This window comes from Lonchura striata, chromosome Z (genome assembly GCF_046129695.1).
Source record: "Lonchura striata isolate bLonStr1 chromosome Z, bLonStr1.mat, whole genome shotgun sequence".
Lineage (NCBI taxonomy): Eukaryota > Metazoa > Chordata > Aves > Passeriformes > Estrildidae > Lonchura > Lonchura striata.
In genome coordinates this window covers 28459297-28473830 of record NC_134642.1, presented here as the reverse complement: position 1 = coordinate 28473830, position 14534 = coordinate 28459297, and the positions used below count along the sequence as shown (strand labels likewise).

The 14534-nt window shown below is 36.8% G+C and overlaps 1 protein-coding gene across 1 annotated transcript; it reads right to left on the bottom strand.

The window, feature by feature from the left end:
- Positions 1-2959: 2959 nt before the first annotated feature.
- Positions 2960-14513, bottom strand: SREK1IP1 (SREK1 interacting protein 1). Its single transcript, XM_021534376.3, has 5 exons — positions 14425-14513; positions 11963-12010; positions 10230-10370; positions 8596-8674; positions 2960-6938 (listed from the first exon to the last, which is right to left on the bottom strand). Exons 1-5 carry the CDS (start codon positions 14435-14437, stop codon positions 6749-6751), a joined length of 471 nt encoding a protein of 156 aa, XP_021390051.1. The 5' UTR covers positions 14438-14513; the 3' UTR covers positions 2960-6748.
- Between the last annotated feature and the right edge of the window lie 21 nt (positions 14514-14534).

The window sequence follows — 14534 nt, the reverse complement described above, 5'->3', positions numbered from 1 at the left end:
GAGATCTCTACAAAACTGTGTGCTTGTGACAGCAAACAACATTTTTAAGAAGAATGGAATCAAAGTCCATAGCACAGTGTTTTTTCTGAGTTAATTATTTAAAGCTTTCTGCACATTTTTCATTAACCTTGTGCTCACTAATCAGAGCTGTTGTCCATAATGTTCACCACTGACATGTTTTCATTTGAGGTCTCAAAGCAGTAGATTCACTCTATGATTCCATCCCCACAGATACACTAGATTTGGCAACTGTCAAAACTTTGTAAAAACAACTCCTGGTGTCTAATAGCTATTAAAAATACTCTGCAGAATTGATCAGTAGTTACAATTAATCAATTTAATTTTGTTCAGCATAAGTGAAAAAGACATTAATGCCAAAAAAAGAGTATGAATTCACGACTGAATGTACAGTGATGCCATGAGAAAGAAAGGGGGAAAGAAAATTTCACACAAGATTTCTTTAAAGGTCCTGGTTTTTTGGTACACACAGAGAATCAGATGGGCAGATAAAAGCACTGACCTTGTCTAATTCATTACCTGCCCACATATCATCATCTGCCAAGTTACATGACAACTCGTATCTGTGTTTTAACCACCGCTATTAAAATGGAATATATATTAGTAAGGTAAATGTATAAATATCCTAATTAGTACAAAGCTCTTGACATCAGTCATATCACAAGGAGTTCCCTAATTTCAGCACATTCTGGGATAGACTTGAACTTGTTGTCTTCAAAGCCCTTTGAGATTCCTATATATTGAAGTGAACACTAACATGCATCCTTTTACCTTTTGTTATTCTGGAAACTTCAGAAGTTTCTTCTTCCTCAGCTAAAGCCTATTAAAATCACAGTCTGTTCGTTTTGAAGCCTTTCTATAATTCTAAGGAATGTAGCATCTTACCTGGAGCCTTTTGTATTATCCTATTGATCCCAATTGGAGACATGCTGTAATTCCCAAGCCTTATGGCCACTTAAGGAATATTGGTGCTCAAGGGTGAATGGAAGTTCTCTTAACAGATAGTGACATGAACCAAGACCTGGTAAATACGTGAGCTGAAGAGGTGTCAAGGGATAAAAATTGGTTTACCTAGGAATGCAGTGGATTATCTTTTACTACTTCAAAAGGAAACAAGAAAACTTTCTAAGCCCCAGAACACGGTGTTGGTAAAAGAAAGATAAAAGTTAGTGATATTACATTTTAGTTTAATGGAATACAGCAATGTAGGATCAAAGTTTTAAAGTTCCCTCAATGAAATTATATACAAATTATTTATAGAGATTACTTAGAACTATTATTTGCTTTCCAAGTACTTTGAAATACTTCACAGTAACTCCCAAATGCATGGAAACAAGCAATTCAGGGAGAATACTGAGGAGAGCAGCTCTTGCTTTCTAAATCCTTCTTGGAGTTTGAATATTTTAGTTTAAAGTGTTATGAGTTATTCTTTTGCATCACCCATTCTTTTGCCCACTATCATTCTTTTGCAGGGTAGGAAGCAAGTACAAATTTGTCTCCCCACCAAATATGTCAAGTTTCACCAACCCTTTTTTTTTTACTAAAACTTCGTGCAGCTCCAGCTTTTCAAAACCAGATTCAATTCTTTATAGCCACCTTCCACTGGTATCACCCATTTTTCACAGATATTTAGTGAGAAAAAAAGACTTAAGGTGTCATAAAAGACTAATCCAAGAAATCAAATATCTGTGTACACTGTAAAGTCTCAATTTTTCAGAGCAGAATCAAAATAGGAGCTTACAGCAGTGGACAGCATACATGCAGCAGGTTGCATGTTAACTTACCCAAAATGAGAACTTACCATGCAAAATCTGCATGTTAATTTACATAATAGGTCCAATACAAATCAGAAAATCTGGGTCAGAGAATGGGAAAAATACAATAACTAACCTTTATCCCATCTGAGGAATAAATATATAGTGGTGCATTAAATGCCTATTGGTCTTATGTCCATGTTAATAGTGAAATTCCTTATTACCTCTGTAAGAGATATCCTACCTATTGTCCAGCTTCATGGACAAGAGGCAAGAGAAGCTGAAGAAACATCTATCTCTGCTTATACTTAGTCATAAGTTACTCCAGTCAAGTAAGTGTTAAGTCTAGACTTATAGCATTATTTTGGGAAGTTTGTGGTCCTGTTTAAGTTCTAGGACCTTGAAGGTACTGACTGACATTCAGGAAAACTTACCCTTTACCAGCACAACCTTTTTTGCTTCAAAAATAACTGAACTAGGCTAAATACAGGTGGGCAGGACATATTTTCTAGGGCTCATGGTGTGGCAAAAGTTTTAACAGTGACTTTTAATTGTTCTACAGCTGAATAATTCATCTCGAATTCTAAACTATTTTCCCCGAGATTCTCTTGTAGCAGTTTTACAAAAATAGCCCCAGCCATGTTTGAAGAGGTACACCTTTATTCTTTAATTGATGGTTGTACTCTCTAATGTGGTGTTTGGTTTTTTTTCAGTTTAGGCTGTTCCCAGCATATGCATAATCTGCTGTCCAGATCTAGCCTCATGTTGCCAGTTCAAAGCCAAGTGAGTTCAGGTTGGAAAATATCTATTTTCCAGCCTGAACTCACTTGGCTTTGAACTACCAGTCTCCATCTCATTAGTACTTTGAGCCTTTACCTTATTTTGTGTCATCTGTAAAATTTCTTGGAGCGGTTATTTCTCTCACTTCCATTTTTTCAAAATGTACTAAGTACCAATAGTAATGAAATTCTGGTGTCCAAGAGAGTACTTGTTTATATTTGTCCAGTCTGTTGCCATCTAATGCAAGCATATCTTCATTTGAGCCATTATATGTACTCAGCTCTCTCTTCCACAAGTTATTTCTAGCTCTTCTGGGACTGCAGTTCTTTGATGAAAACAAAGAACTGTTTTTTTTCTGCCCATTGTCAGCCTAAATCTCCTGGATAATTAATAACATATACAATGTGTTTCTTGCAGGTCAGCTTTATTGTTTGTTAAAATTCTCTGATGGTCAAAATTCTGCAGTATCTCAGGATATTTTACATTCTGCCATGTATCAGGATATTTTATAAACTATTATACTAGATTAAAGCCTCAGGAAAATATACAGTATAGACAAATAAGAATTATCCCTCCTTCACAGTACACTTTCTCAGTGGGAAATATATTTAGCTTACACAGAAAACTAAACCACATCCTGAATACATCTTGCTGAAGTTTAAATGAACTCTACTAAACAGCCTTTACTCTGAAAAGAGTTTCCCCCTTTACTGCTATTATTTAAACTCTAACATTGCTTTTCTAAATAACCCTGTTCTGGTCTTCTTTCTCAAATAATTTTTCCTTTTTTTTCCCCTAATATCTTTGATTTCTTTATTCTTCTACCTTTATTGTTTTCTGCTACCACCACCTCATTTCGTGTTCTTCTTTATCACCTAAATTCTTCTTCATAGATCGTTATAGTAGAATTTCTTGTGAACAATGTAAATATGCTGGCATTTTTACTACAGAAGCGTTTTTGATATATTTTTCTCTATTCAGCCTTATTATTATTTATTGTGATTTGCATCTCAGGATTTCTGTTAATGCCTTTCTCAGGTGCTACTGCTGTGGGGCAAAGGTGTTGTAGTAAGAGGCACCAAGTGTGTGTTTGCCCAAGAGAGTCTGTGATGTGTAGCAATTGGCTCAAGGTAAGATAGGTTGGCTGCCCAAGACGTGAGAATGTCAGTAAAACCTTTTTACAGCTTCACTGCTGGCTCTACTGTGGAGACTTCAGAGCACAACTGAATCATCAGTTGAGTGAACACATTTGGGATGTGTGACATTCTGTTTTGCATAGACAGATATTGTGTCCTTTTTTGACTGGGGAGAGATGATGGGAGGAATTGCAAAAGATGATCTTCTAAAAATACATCCCAGGAGTTCCTAGAACTGATTGTTACATGCAACAGATAACAACCACCATGTCCAATTCATTACTCGTGATACTTTTTAGAGGGGCCTGCAGCTATGACATTCTCTCCTGTTGTCAACTACAAAAGCACCGAGTAAATAAAGAGTTCAATATGCATTATCTCAGCAGCTTTCATATCCTTAAAGAATAACCCTGTAAATATTACTTAGTCCATTTCAAGTTCACAGCTAGATGCTGCAATTTTTTCTATCCATAATTGTGTTGTTGCCATTCTGAGTTATGATTCTTCACTATGACTTATTTTTTTAAAGGAAAAATAAGCCAAAACCTTCCAATTATAAAGCTGCATGCTAATACTGCATTGCAAAGAATTTATTTTTCCTTTTGTTCTACCTCTTGGGTACCTATGGCTAAGACTTTTGTTTGTCCATCATTTATGCTTCCTTGCAGAGTGTACAATAACCAACACATACCATTGAAGAGAATACAACAGAGGAAGTATTTGACTAAACTGCAAGAAATATTTATGAAAGAGTCCTGTAAACAACACAAATTGACACTAACAAATGACAAAATCTTTAAAGTAATATTCATACAAATTTCAATGGTAGTAGAGCTTGTAGTGGCACCATTGCCTTTTTGCCCAACCTCTAAATTAGACTTGAGATAATTTTAGTAAGGAGGTAATATAAAGGGGGATCTTCAATTGAAGGCCTTCAGAAGCAGTTATGGAAAGATGTCCACAAAAGCCCACCTCACCCCCCAGGGGCGAATACTTTTTTTTAAGTTTTAGAAAATTAGCATAATTGATAAAAAGCACCAATTAGGAGCACAAGTGGTCAAACCCAGGTCAAGCCTGGTCTTCCTCCCAGGTCAAGCCCCTTCTCTGGAGCCCCCACTTCATAGCGATACTTTGTCCATGAGAATGTATCTTCAAGAGTTTTTCTCAATCTTGGTTCCCAGGAAGAACTAAGATAGTACCTTGTACCTCCTGGGGTTTGGAGCTCTGGAATACATTTTGTCTTTCTGTTTATGGAAAGGCCATGGAGAAGTACTGGGAAAACTAGCTACTAAGACAATAGGTGACAGAGTTACAAATACATGTGAGAAAAATACAGAGAACATATAAAAGAAAAAAAAAAAAAACAAAGGCAAAACCCAAACAGCATCAACACAGGAAACTAATATTAAATTGCAATCAGTGATGTACACACCACTTTCCTCACATTGCAAAAGATGCTAATAGCATCAAAAGACTTCAGAAGTTTATGAAGACAACAAGTATATTGTTAAAATGCCTCTAAAGACCATGAAAACTACTAAGTATGGAAGAGTATCATCTGATATGTATTCAAATTAGAGTAATACCTGTTATACAACATTATTTGTGTTGAAAGAAACTTTCAATTATTCTAAGTACATTGAAGAAATTATGTACTCTAAACTGTGAAAAGAGACTGAAAGGCTTTCCTTGGAGTCTCACAAATTGCAGAGAATGCTGAAGCTGTAATTTTTGTACCGTGAATATGTATTTCCTTTGGATATTTGTGAAACAAGAGCTTCATTCAGTTTCAATTCAGCTATTCCAGGCCTTGGTGCATTTTACAGCTCAGTTTGTTTCCCAGCTTAGCAGCTCAATTGGCAATGTGCACATTTAGCTTCCACTACTGGGATAGATGACTGAAGGAAACACCAAGTATCAGCTTTTGTTTCCTGGTGCGTATTGACAGAGACTGATTTGCATTTCAGAGTTTATTGTAAGGCAGGTTGCTGACTCTTCAGTAGTCTAGGAACTCGGCATGCCCACCCCACATACTACTCATGCTTTATTCTTGTCTGTCTTTCTGGAAATACACATTTCATTCTGTATCTGAGATAAGCTGACAGGGAATGGCACTCTTTTGTATTGGCATCACCTTTATATTGCAAGAGCTTTGGAGGCTGTAGACTAGCAGGGTACAATCACTACTTGGGGTCTATACAACAGCAGGAGTTATGCCAGGGTTAGCCTTCAAAAGTCTGATTCATGCAAAGTAAAGCTAATAACAATTGACATAAATGAAGAAATAGCTGAAGTTTAATACTAGAAGTCTTGTTTTGATAACCAAACCTTTACATCTATATCAAAGATGAAATGGCCATAACTGTAAAAGAACAAAATCCAAGGAAAAAGGACTTTAAAAATTGATAGCTTTTGTTTGCTTCTATTTATTTTCAGTTTGCTCATAATTATCCTGCCAAAAGAATGTGTAATTATGTTTCAGAGTCTATGACTAGATCAATTTTAGAAGATAATTTTGAAGGCTCAATCTTTTTTAGCTTCTCATTGCTCATTTCCCCTTTCAGGCCCTGAACACTGATTCATATTTGCTCTTACTGATTAATGTATGTAAGCAGAAAATGTTGTGTAAAACATACATTTATTTAAAAGGTAATAGAAAATCTCACTTGAATTTCCAAATCTGATGTAACCAAAATCACACCACAACACACCATTCTGACATTATGCATATTTAAGTCCGTATCTATCTACACAAAGGCTTGCAAACTGGAATTTACATTCTTTACATCCTACTGTAAAGGATTTCAAACACAATCACAACTGAACTAAAAATATGAGTGAAGAAGTTGCATGGTTTAGTATTAATAAACCTGAAATAGAAAAGCAGATTTTTTTCATAAAATGGTCCATCTAATAATTTGATGCACTGATGTATGCCAATAGATTTCTCAAAAAAAATATATATCTCATTTTAAAACAGCATTGCAAAGCATAAATAAACTTGCTATGAAAGGAAAATTGTCTTCTCTGCAAAAGCGAGAGGAAAAATAGACCACCATGTCAGTCACTGCTTGAACTGTCTGAACTGCTAGAAGATGAACTTTTTTCCTTTCGTCTCTTCTTCTTCTCCTTTTTATGATGCTTTCCTTTCTTAGATTTATGCTTTTTACCCTTTTCCTTTTCTTTTTTGTGTGATTTTTGTTTTTTTGACTTTGGCTCATCCTCTTCTGCTGAACTTGATGAGGAAGATCTAGGAAAAAAATGCAGATCAATATGTAATTAAAGAAGGAAAATTACACAGTAAAAATTTAAGGTGTCAGTATTTTTGTAATGTCATAAATTGAATTTGCTGTAGAATTTGTACAGTAGCATCCACTGGTAAGCTTGTATCTTGGTCTGCATGTGTAAATTAAATTATGACTTTCCTAATGTGACTTTAATGCCAGAAAAGCACTATGTTTCTAATACAGATTAAAAAATAATGGAATAGGCAAGTTGTCTGGGTTTTCAGTCTTTGAGAAAAGAAAGACCCAGAGTACAGACCATCAAAAAATAAAGTATGACAACAAGATAGAGCTTCTGTTTTTAAAATCCCCTATGAGCATTAACAATGCTAATTAATGCCTTCAGATATATGTCCCTGATGCAAAAATGTAAGAGAAACTGTTATGAAAAATTTTTACGTTCTTGCAGCTCATACTATTGTGAGGAAATAAAATGCAAGACTCTCAAAAGTCACATCACGCATCTAAGAAGATGAGGTCAGGAGTTGAACTAAGCTAAAGAATTCCCAGAACATGTAAACTCAAAGGAATGTTTGAGTATGTATAATCTTCATGAATATGCATTTGACCAATGCAATTAAAACGTAAGAAAAGTTGTTATAGTTAACCACATGCATCTGGCTATGGCTATGCACCCAGCACTGTTACTTTTTTTTTTATTCCTTATTAAACTTTTAAAAATTTTATAAGAGTGGGCCTCATTACTCACAAAACTGACAACCAGATTGACTCTTTTCTATTCTATTTCTTCACAAGTGTAAGGGATGTCTTCAACAGTGGAAATTTGAACTACACAGTGTAAATAGGGAAAAGGAAAAATGCAAATACAACAGGTATTAAATCCTGTTTCTTTGTTTTGGAGGGAAATCTTCATATACATTTTGCAGTGTTACCTTACAGAGCAGTTTCTGGCATATTCTCTTATCAATTGTCTTAATGATGAAACATTAGTCTCATCTATATTGTCACTTGAAAAAACCCCAAAAAAGTAAGTCAGTCCACAGGCCAGAATCTAGATTCATAATACATTGGATATTATGACATTTTAGGCTTCTATGTTAACAGGTACATAAAAACTCAACACCTGTTCAATTTTACAGAAGTTTCCCTTTTGATAACTGCGAGTCACTCAGAGCCTGCAGGTGTGCTTACATATGTGTGTGCCTGCAGGTATGTTTACATATGCATGTGTGCACACAAAGAACCCTACAGTCTCTGAATTTCAGAGAGCCTTCTCCAGACTGGCTAGGTTGGGGACCAGCCCCACAATCCTCCTGGCTTGTTCTTTTCCCATCACAGCTTGCTTAGAGTTGGACAGTCAGGGGCAGTTCTGCTTTTTCTGATCTGCAGACCTGCAGCTTGCTAGAGCTTTCAAAACTCCTATGATCCCAACTCCACAGCAGAAAGCCTGTGACTCCAGCATTAATCTAAGAACATTTACCTTACCATTATTTTACCAATGCTTTATCATTAGTCAGTTCTCACTGGAAAAAAGAAAACTTTTCAAATGGAAGAAGTACTTGCAAAGAAAGTTGCATCAATAGAAGCAATATTTTCTGACAAAACACAAGTCTCAAAAATATTTCTAAAGCTGTGTTTTCAATAGAAGTGTGTGAAGGTTACCTTTTCCTTGGTCTTTTTAATTTTGTTTTCTCTTTGCTTTTCCTTTTTTGTTTCTTTTTTTCTTCCTCTTCATTTAAATCTATAGGTAGAAAGTTAAAGTTTACAGAACACTTGTCTGAATTAAGATCAGCATTAAAAAAGTAAGTTCAATAGCGATGTCAAGTTACTATAGAATTCTTGTTAAAAAGCTTTCTTTTCCTTCCCTCAAATTCTGGTTAGTATAGTAACTTCAGAAATATATTGCAGTAGCAGCAGGACTTTTATAGACAACTTATATTGACATTGATCTAAGCACTAAAAATGAAGGAAGTCCTGTAAAATGTAGCAAAAAGACCTTTTCCTATAAATTTACACAAGATTCAGGTTTTCATATCTCTTCTTTATCACCAAAAGGGTGATAAAGTTCTGGATTGGTCTGCCTGGGGAGGTGGTGGAGTCACCATCCCTGGATGTGTTTAAGAAAAGACTAGATGTGGCACTCAGTGCCATGGCTTAGTTGAGCTGTTAGGGCATGGGTTGAACTCGATGATCTTTAAGGTCTCTTCCAACCTAGTGATTCTGTGATTCTTCTGTATGTTAACAGTTTTAACATTTAACATACATGTCCAAAGTCTGAAAACTAGAACAAATAAAGAAAATAATATTCTGTTAGGCTTCCCTGAGTTACCTCCACACATCCCTATTTCATGTTTCACAAACAGCAATGCTGTGAGACATAGCTGTTTTTCCTGCAGATACCCATCTTCAATAACCTTAGGAAAAAACCCAACCTTTACATTCAAAAATACATAACAAGTGGTAAATATTTTTTCCAAAGAGACTTATTGCAAGGAAGTACCATTGCAGTACCAATTCAACACTCTTGATAAAGAGCCCATCCACTTCTTTTGACGTGTACAACTATAGAGTTCTATCTATCCCTTTTCCTTTCTAAATAGCATTTTCCGTAGGAACTAAATGTCAGCACATATGAAAACAAAAGAACAAAATATAATGAAAAACAGAAGGGTGGAGGAGAATAATGTTCATTAATTTACAACACATTGAGGTGAAACAAACTCCCCTTCTTACTTAGGTGCACAACATCTTTGGAGTCCAAATTCAAATGAACTCAAGTATCTGATAAACAATTAATCTATTCTCACTTTGACAAGGAGCTGATACTCAGACCTTCCAAATATAGAACAGTACTTCTCAAAATACAAATGACTGAATTCCAGTCTACTAGCTGTTTCAGTCAAAATCCTACTTAGGAACTGGAGAGAAATTCAAGTGTCATATTTCTCAGTAGTTAGAAGATGTTTATACTATATGTCATAATCAGAAGATTAACTCAGAACACGCATGTCATTTTATTCTAAGCTTCTTCTTAGTAAAATATCAATCAATCTCTTGTATTTAGGAGCTCCTTTTGAGATATTCCAAACACATACATTAGTAACTTCCTATACAAGGAATTAATCATAATACTAAAAGAGTGTGGCTGTGTCAAACCTCTGAAGTCTAAACACAAAGTAAAAGACCTATTTTTAAATCACAGGCCAAAAGAACTAAAAGGAGTTATCAGAAAGGATAAAATGAGAGTCTCTGCATGTCAGAAGACTATTATCCAAAACCCACAAAAAACACCTTACTCTTTTTTTCACGCATGGCTTGTAATCTCTGTAGTTCCTCTTCCTCGCTGTCTTCGCTGCTAGTGCTGCTAACATCCAAAACAATATCTCTTTGGGGATCTACTCGGAGGAAGTTTCGACATTCAAATGTCAGATGACCAGCTGAACAAAATAAATATACAAAAATAAAAATTACAATTTACCAAAAGAACATCAAAAACAAAAGAAAATTGATTTTTGTATTATTCAGTTTTGAGAAGTGAAAGGAAAAAAGGGAGTCTGTGATCTGTGAAAGGGGCAGGAGAATACTTACTTTGAAAAACTCTCCAAGAATTTGATAGAAGAGCATTGCACAACCTATTTAAGAGTGCTTTATGGCCTCTCTCCTATTCTGCTAATTTGAAGATTTTTTTCAACTTTAGTTTCTATTTTTTAATGAATGGTCTTAGGTACTTTCTTAAGAAATTATAGCATGAAATATTTAAAAAACTACAGAAAGTATTGCATTGCTTAACTCCGTCTAGTGAAATGGTAGAATCCTATTTACTCATGAGACATACTCTTTAACAGCCAGCACTTAATACTGACTAAATTACTGCCTGACCAGTATTTTTTGGTTTTTAAGTTACATCTTGATAATCATGACCAGCTAGAAACCTTGTGCTGAATACTCATTGAAATTTTTAAAAAGTAAAATTTAAAAAAATGGAAGATATGGTTTGGGAGACACAGTAATTCAAGTAGTAATTGAAATAAGCTCATGTTCTTAGTAAGGATGATAACAAACTACCTACACCTTGAAGACAGATATTTTTAGGAACATATAAACATGGATCACATGATATGACAAGTTTCCTTCTCTTTCAGAAAATTTCTGATACTTGCTGCATGTAGAAAGAAAGCACTAAATCTATATTAATATACACTGTTCTTTGAAGGAACAGATACACAAAGCAAGTCATTGACAAAATTTGTCGCAAAAGCCTGAAATGAAAGAATGAAGAAATTTTTTTTCCTGTCACCCTGTAACACTCATATAAAGAATCCGAACAGCTTAACTCACTGAGCTAAAAGTTCAAAACAATTCAGTACAAAACAGCATCCATTCCTCCAATGTTCTAAAAATAAGAATCAGTGATTAAAAATTTAAAATCTTCACTAAGACCTGTCTCCATTAATCATGAAAGTAGCCACAGACATTTACAACTAGTGTATAATCCAAAGCATGAGCTAAATGCCAATTGCAGAACTTGTAAGCAATAACGGTAGCTGTTTCTTGAAATACACAATGCACAAAATAATATTTTCTTAGCGTAAATGATTATACAGATTTTAAACTATTGTTTTTTCTAGTGAATTAGACTGGACTTAACTTCAACTGAAATGCCTGCTTCTTTGCAGTCAGATTCAGAAGAAGCACAAGTGCTTATATCAGTATATATCAAAGAAGGCACTTTCAATTAAGTTTGAAAAAAGTTTCTCAAGTAATTGCATTGAAATGTAGTATGTACAAATATAATAGTATAATTTTTTTGCTAAGAAACTCAAAGAGTAATGATAAGTGACATAAACCAGAAAATGAACATGAAATAAACAGAAGAAATATAACATAGTACTTTAAACTGACAAATGTCTGGGCAACAAAGGAGAATACGTCTTTCCTTTTTTTCCCCCCTCTCCTCAAAAAGCAGTTCCAATCAACACCATAAACTGAAGAAAACACTGTAACTTCATATTGCTTATTACAGACTTACGGTAGCCACACTTCTTGCATCCAGCTCTGATATTATCCTTATTTCCACCTGAAAGAGAAAATTTCACCAATTAGGTGTTGCTGAAGAGAGCCTTCAAGTCTCTTTCAAATGTTTCTTGACAATGTCAATACATAGACAGAAGTGATTACCCCTCAAGAGTATTAAGTACACCAAGATCTCTTAAAAAAAACTGCACTTCTAAGCCTACTTTTCTGTGCAGTAATCTATCAGAACACTCTTGACTAATTTAAACTGCTAGAGATCATTTAGTCTTATCTATTTTAATGCCAAATCCTAATTTGATTTATTGTGACCTTTCCACTTGTTTAGTTACAGTATGAACACAGTAAGAGATATCTAACATTCCAGGGATCTGTAGCACATAATATAAATTCCAGCACTGCAAGGATGTTGACAGACATTCACTGGAAACTCTGAAGTGATTCATATTTTAATTACAAGAACAGACCTTACAAAGCAATTAAAAAGACCAAACCAAATCAAAAAATAAATCCTTGAAAACAAAGAAGGAAATTAAAAAGTCAACAAATTGTTAAATTATTCTGAATCCAGACAACATGACACCAAACACAAAAAATGCAAGAAATCAGAGTCAGCAACAGAAAAATCTGGATTCTAAGCAGGAAGAAGATCTGAATAATGCAAATTTTAGGTATTGAAAGTGTGTGATTCTCACACGTGAGACAACAGTTAAGTGAAACAGACACCGCAGGACACAATTCAGGAGACGCACCAGGGATTTGCCCCACCCCCCAACAGATCAATCTTAATTTTAATCATTAAAGCTATTGGTAATGAAAGTGACAACTGAATTCCCAGAATCAAACCATTCTGTCTTCCAACTGAATACAGTAGAAAAACCCCAGCAACTTAAGCAGTCATATACTATCAGAAATTGAGCACATTGGTCACATTAATTTAAACTATGACTTACTGAAACAAGCACTGTTTTTAGAAAATTCTACTCAAAATAACAGAAACCTTCAAACCCCAAGTTGAAAAATATACCTTGGAAACTTGGACAACTCAAGTGTATGCCTTAAAGAGTGTTGGAAAGCCAAGCAACAAAGATCCATAATTCCACTATAACAGGTGATTTTCAGCAGATCTCAAACCCTCAGTATTACATATCCCCTTCAAGGTCAGCAGTGTTCAGGTACCTGTTTCGTGCCTACCTTTATAAGGACACCCATGAGGGATACAAGGAGGTAGGGAACATAGAAGAAAGAGTCACAAAATAAAAAGCAAAAGCATACCCGCAACCTGCAATGTCACATCAGAAAAACACTCAAACCAGCATTTGCTTGTTCACTACTCCTTGAGACTAGAAAACAAGATCACTCAAGCCACCTACTTTGTCCCAATTTTCTGAAAAAATTCTGAGTCAACCTCAACCCCACTGCACAGCTGACCTACATAAAGAAGGATTTGGTATTCCAGCCAAGCGAGGTCAGTAAAGTCATGTGCACACTAGAGACATCTCCCGTGTGAGGCAGGCTTTCCTTTCAAGAGATACCCAGCAGATGACAAGAATGTAAATATTGTCGTCAAATATTCCTACCAGATTCCTGCGACTGAAATTTTGTTACTGTTTTAGGCTTTAAATAATAATGTTAGAAGCAGGAGCTTAGACTAGATGAAATTTTAGCTGACTAAAAGCAAACTAATTGCAAGAAGCTTCCTTTCTCACTCCTTCCCATATCTTAATTCTCAAGACAATTAACAAGTGGTACAGAACTAAGGACTTCATTCACTGGAGAGTAAGACTGAAAAGAAAACCTGTGGAAACCTTTGAATGCAAACACGTCTTCCTCAAAAACCCCTTCTAGAATGGGAACAAGCTTATGAAGGCCTTCGTTTAATCAGAGAAGCAGATCACCAAGGCTCAGGCCTGTTCGGCTGTTCTCGAACCAAACACTGCCCTGTTTTCAGGGCAAGAGCACACTACGGAGCAATGGCCAACACAGACCTGAACACCTTGCACATCGCGCAGGTGTTTCTGCCTGCCCTGACCCACAAGAACCATCTACTGGGACACAAGCATTAGGGAAAAGCCAAGTCTGCCAGCCACCGCGCTCTCGCTCCAGCCTCAGAGGAGGCGATGGCAGCGCGGCGCCGGGATCCCGAGCCTCGGGACGGGCCCCGCAGCGCCCCCGGCTGCCCCTGCCAGCGCGGGCACGGCCCCACCTCATCCATCTCCAGCTCATCTCCACCTCCACCTCATCCATCTCCAGCTCATCTCCACCTCCACCTCATCCATCTCCACCTCCATCTTCCTGCCGCTGCCCCGCCAGCCCGGACCGGAGCAGCGCCCGCCGCCTCCCACACGCTTCCCAGCGCCGCGCACAGCAGCGCGCCCTCCCCGCCGGCTGTCCCGGCTGTCCCGGCCCCGCCGCTCGTTCCCGTGCCGGGCTGCGGGGCCGGGGCCGGCCGCCCCTCACCCGGCAGAGCCATCGCGCCCTTCTCGCCGCGCTGCACCGGCCCGCAAGCGCAGCGACGCCTGTCCCCACCGGAAGGCTTTGCCCGGCGCACTCCCGGATCGTACCACTCC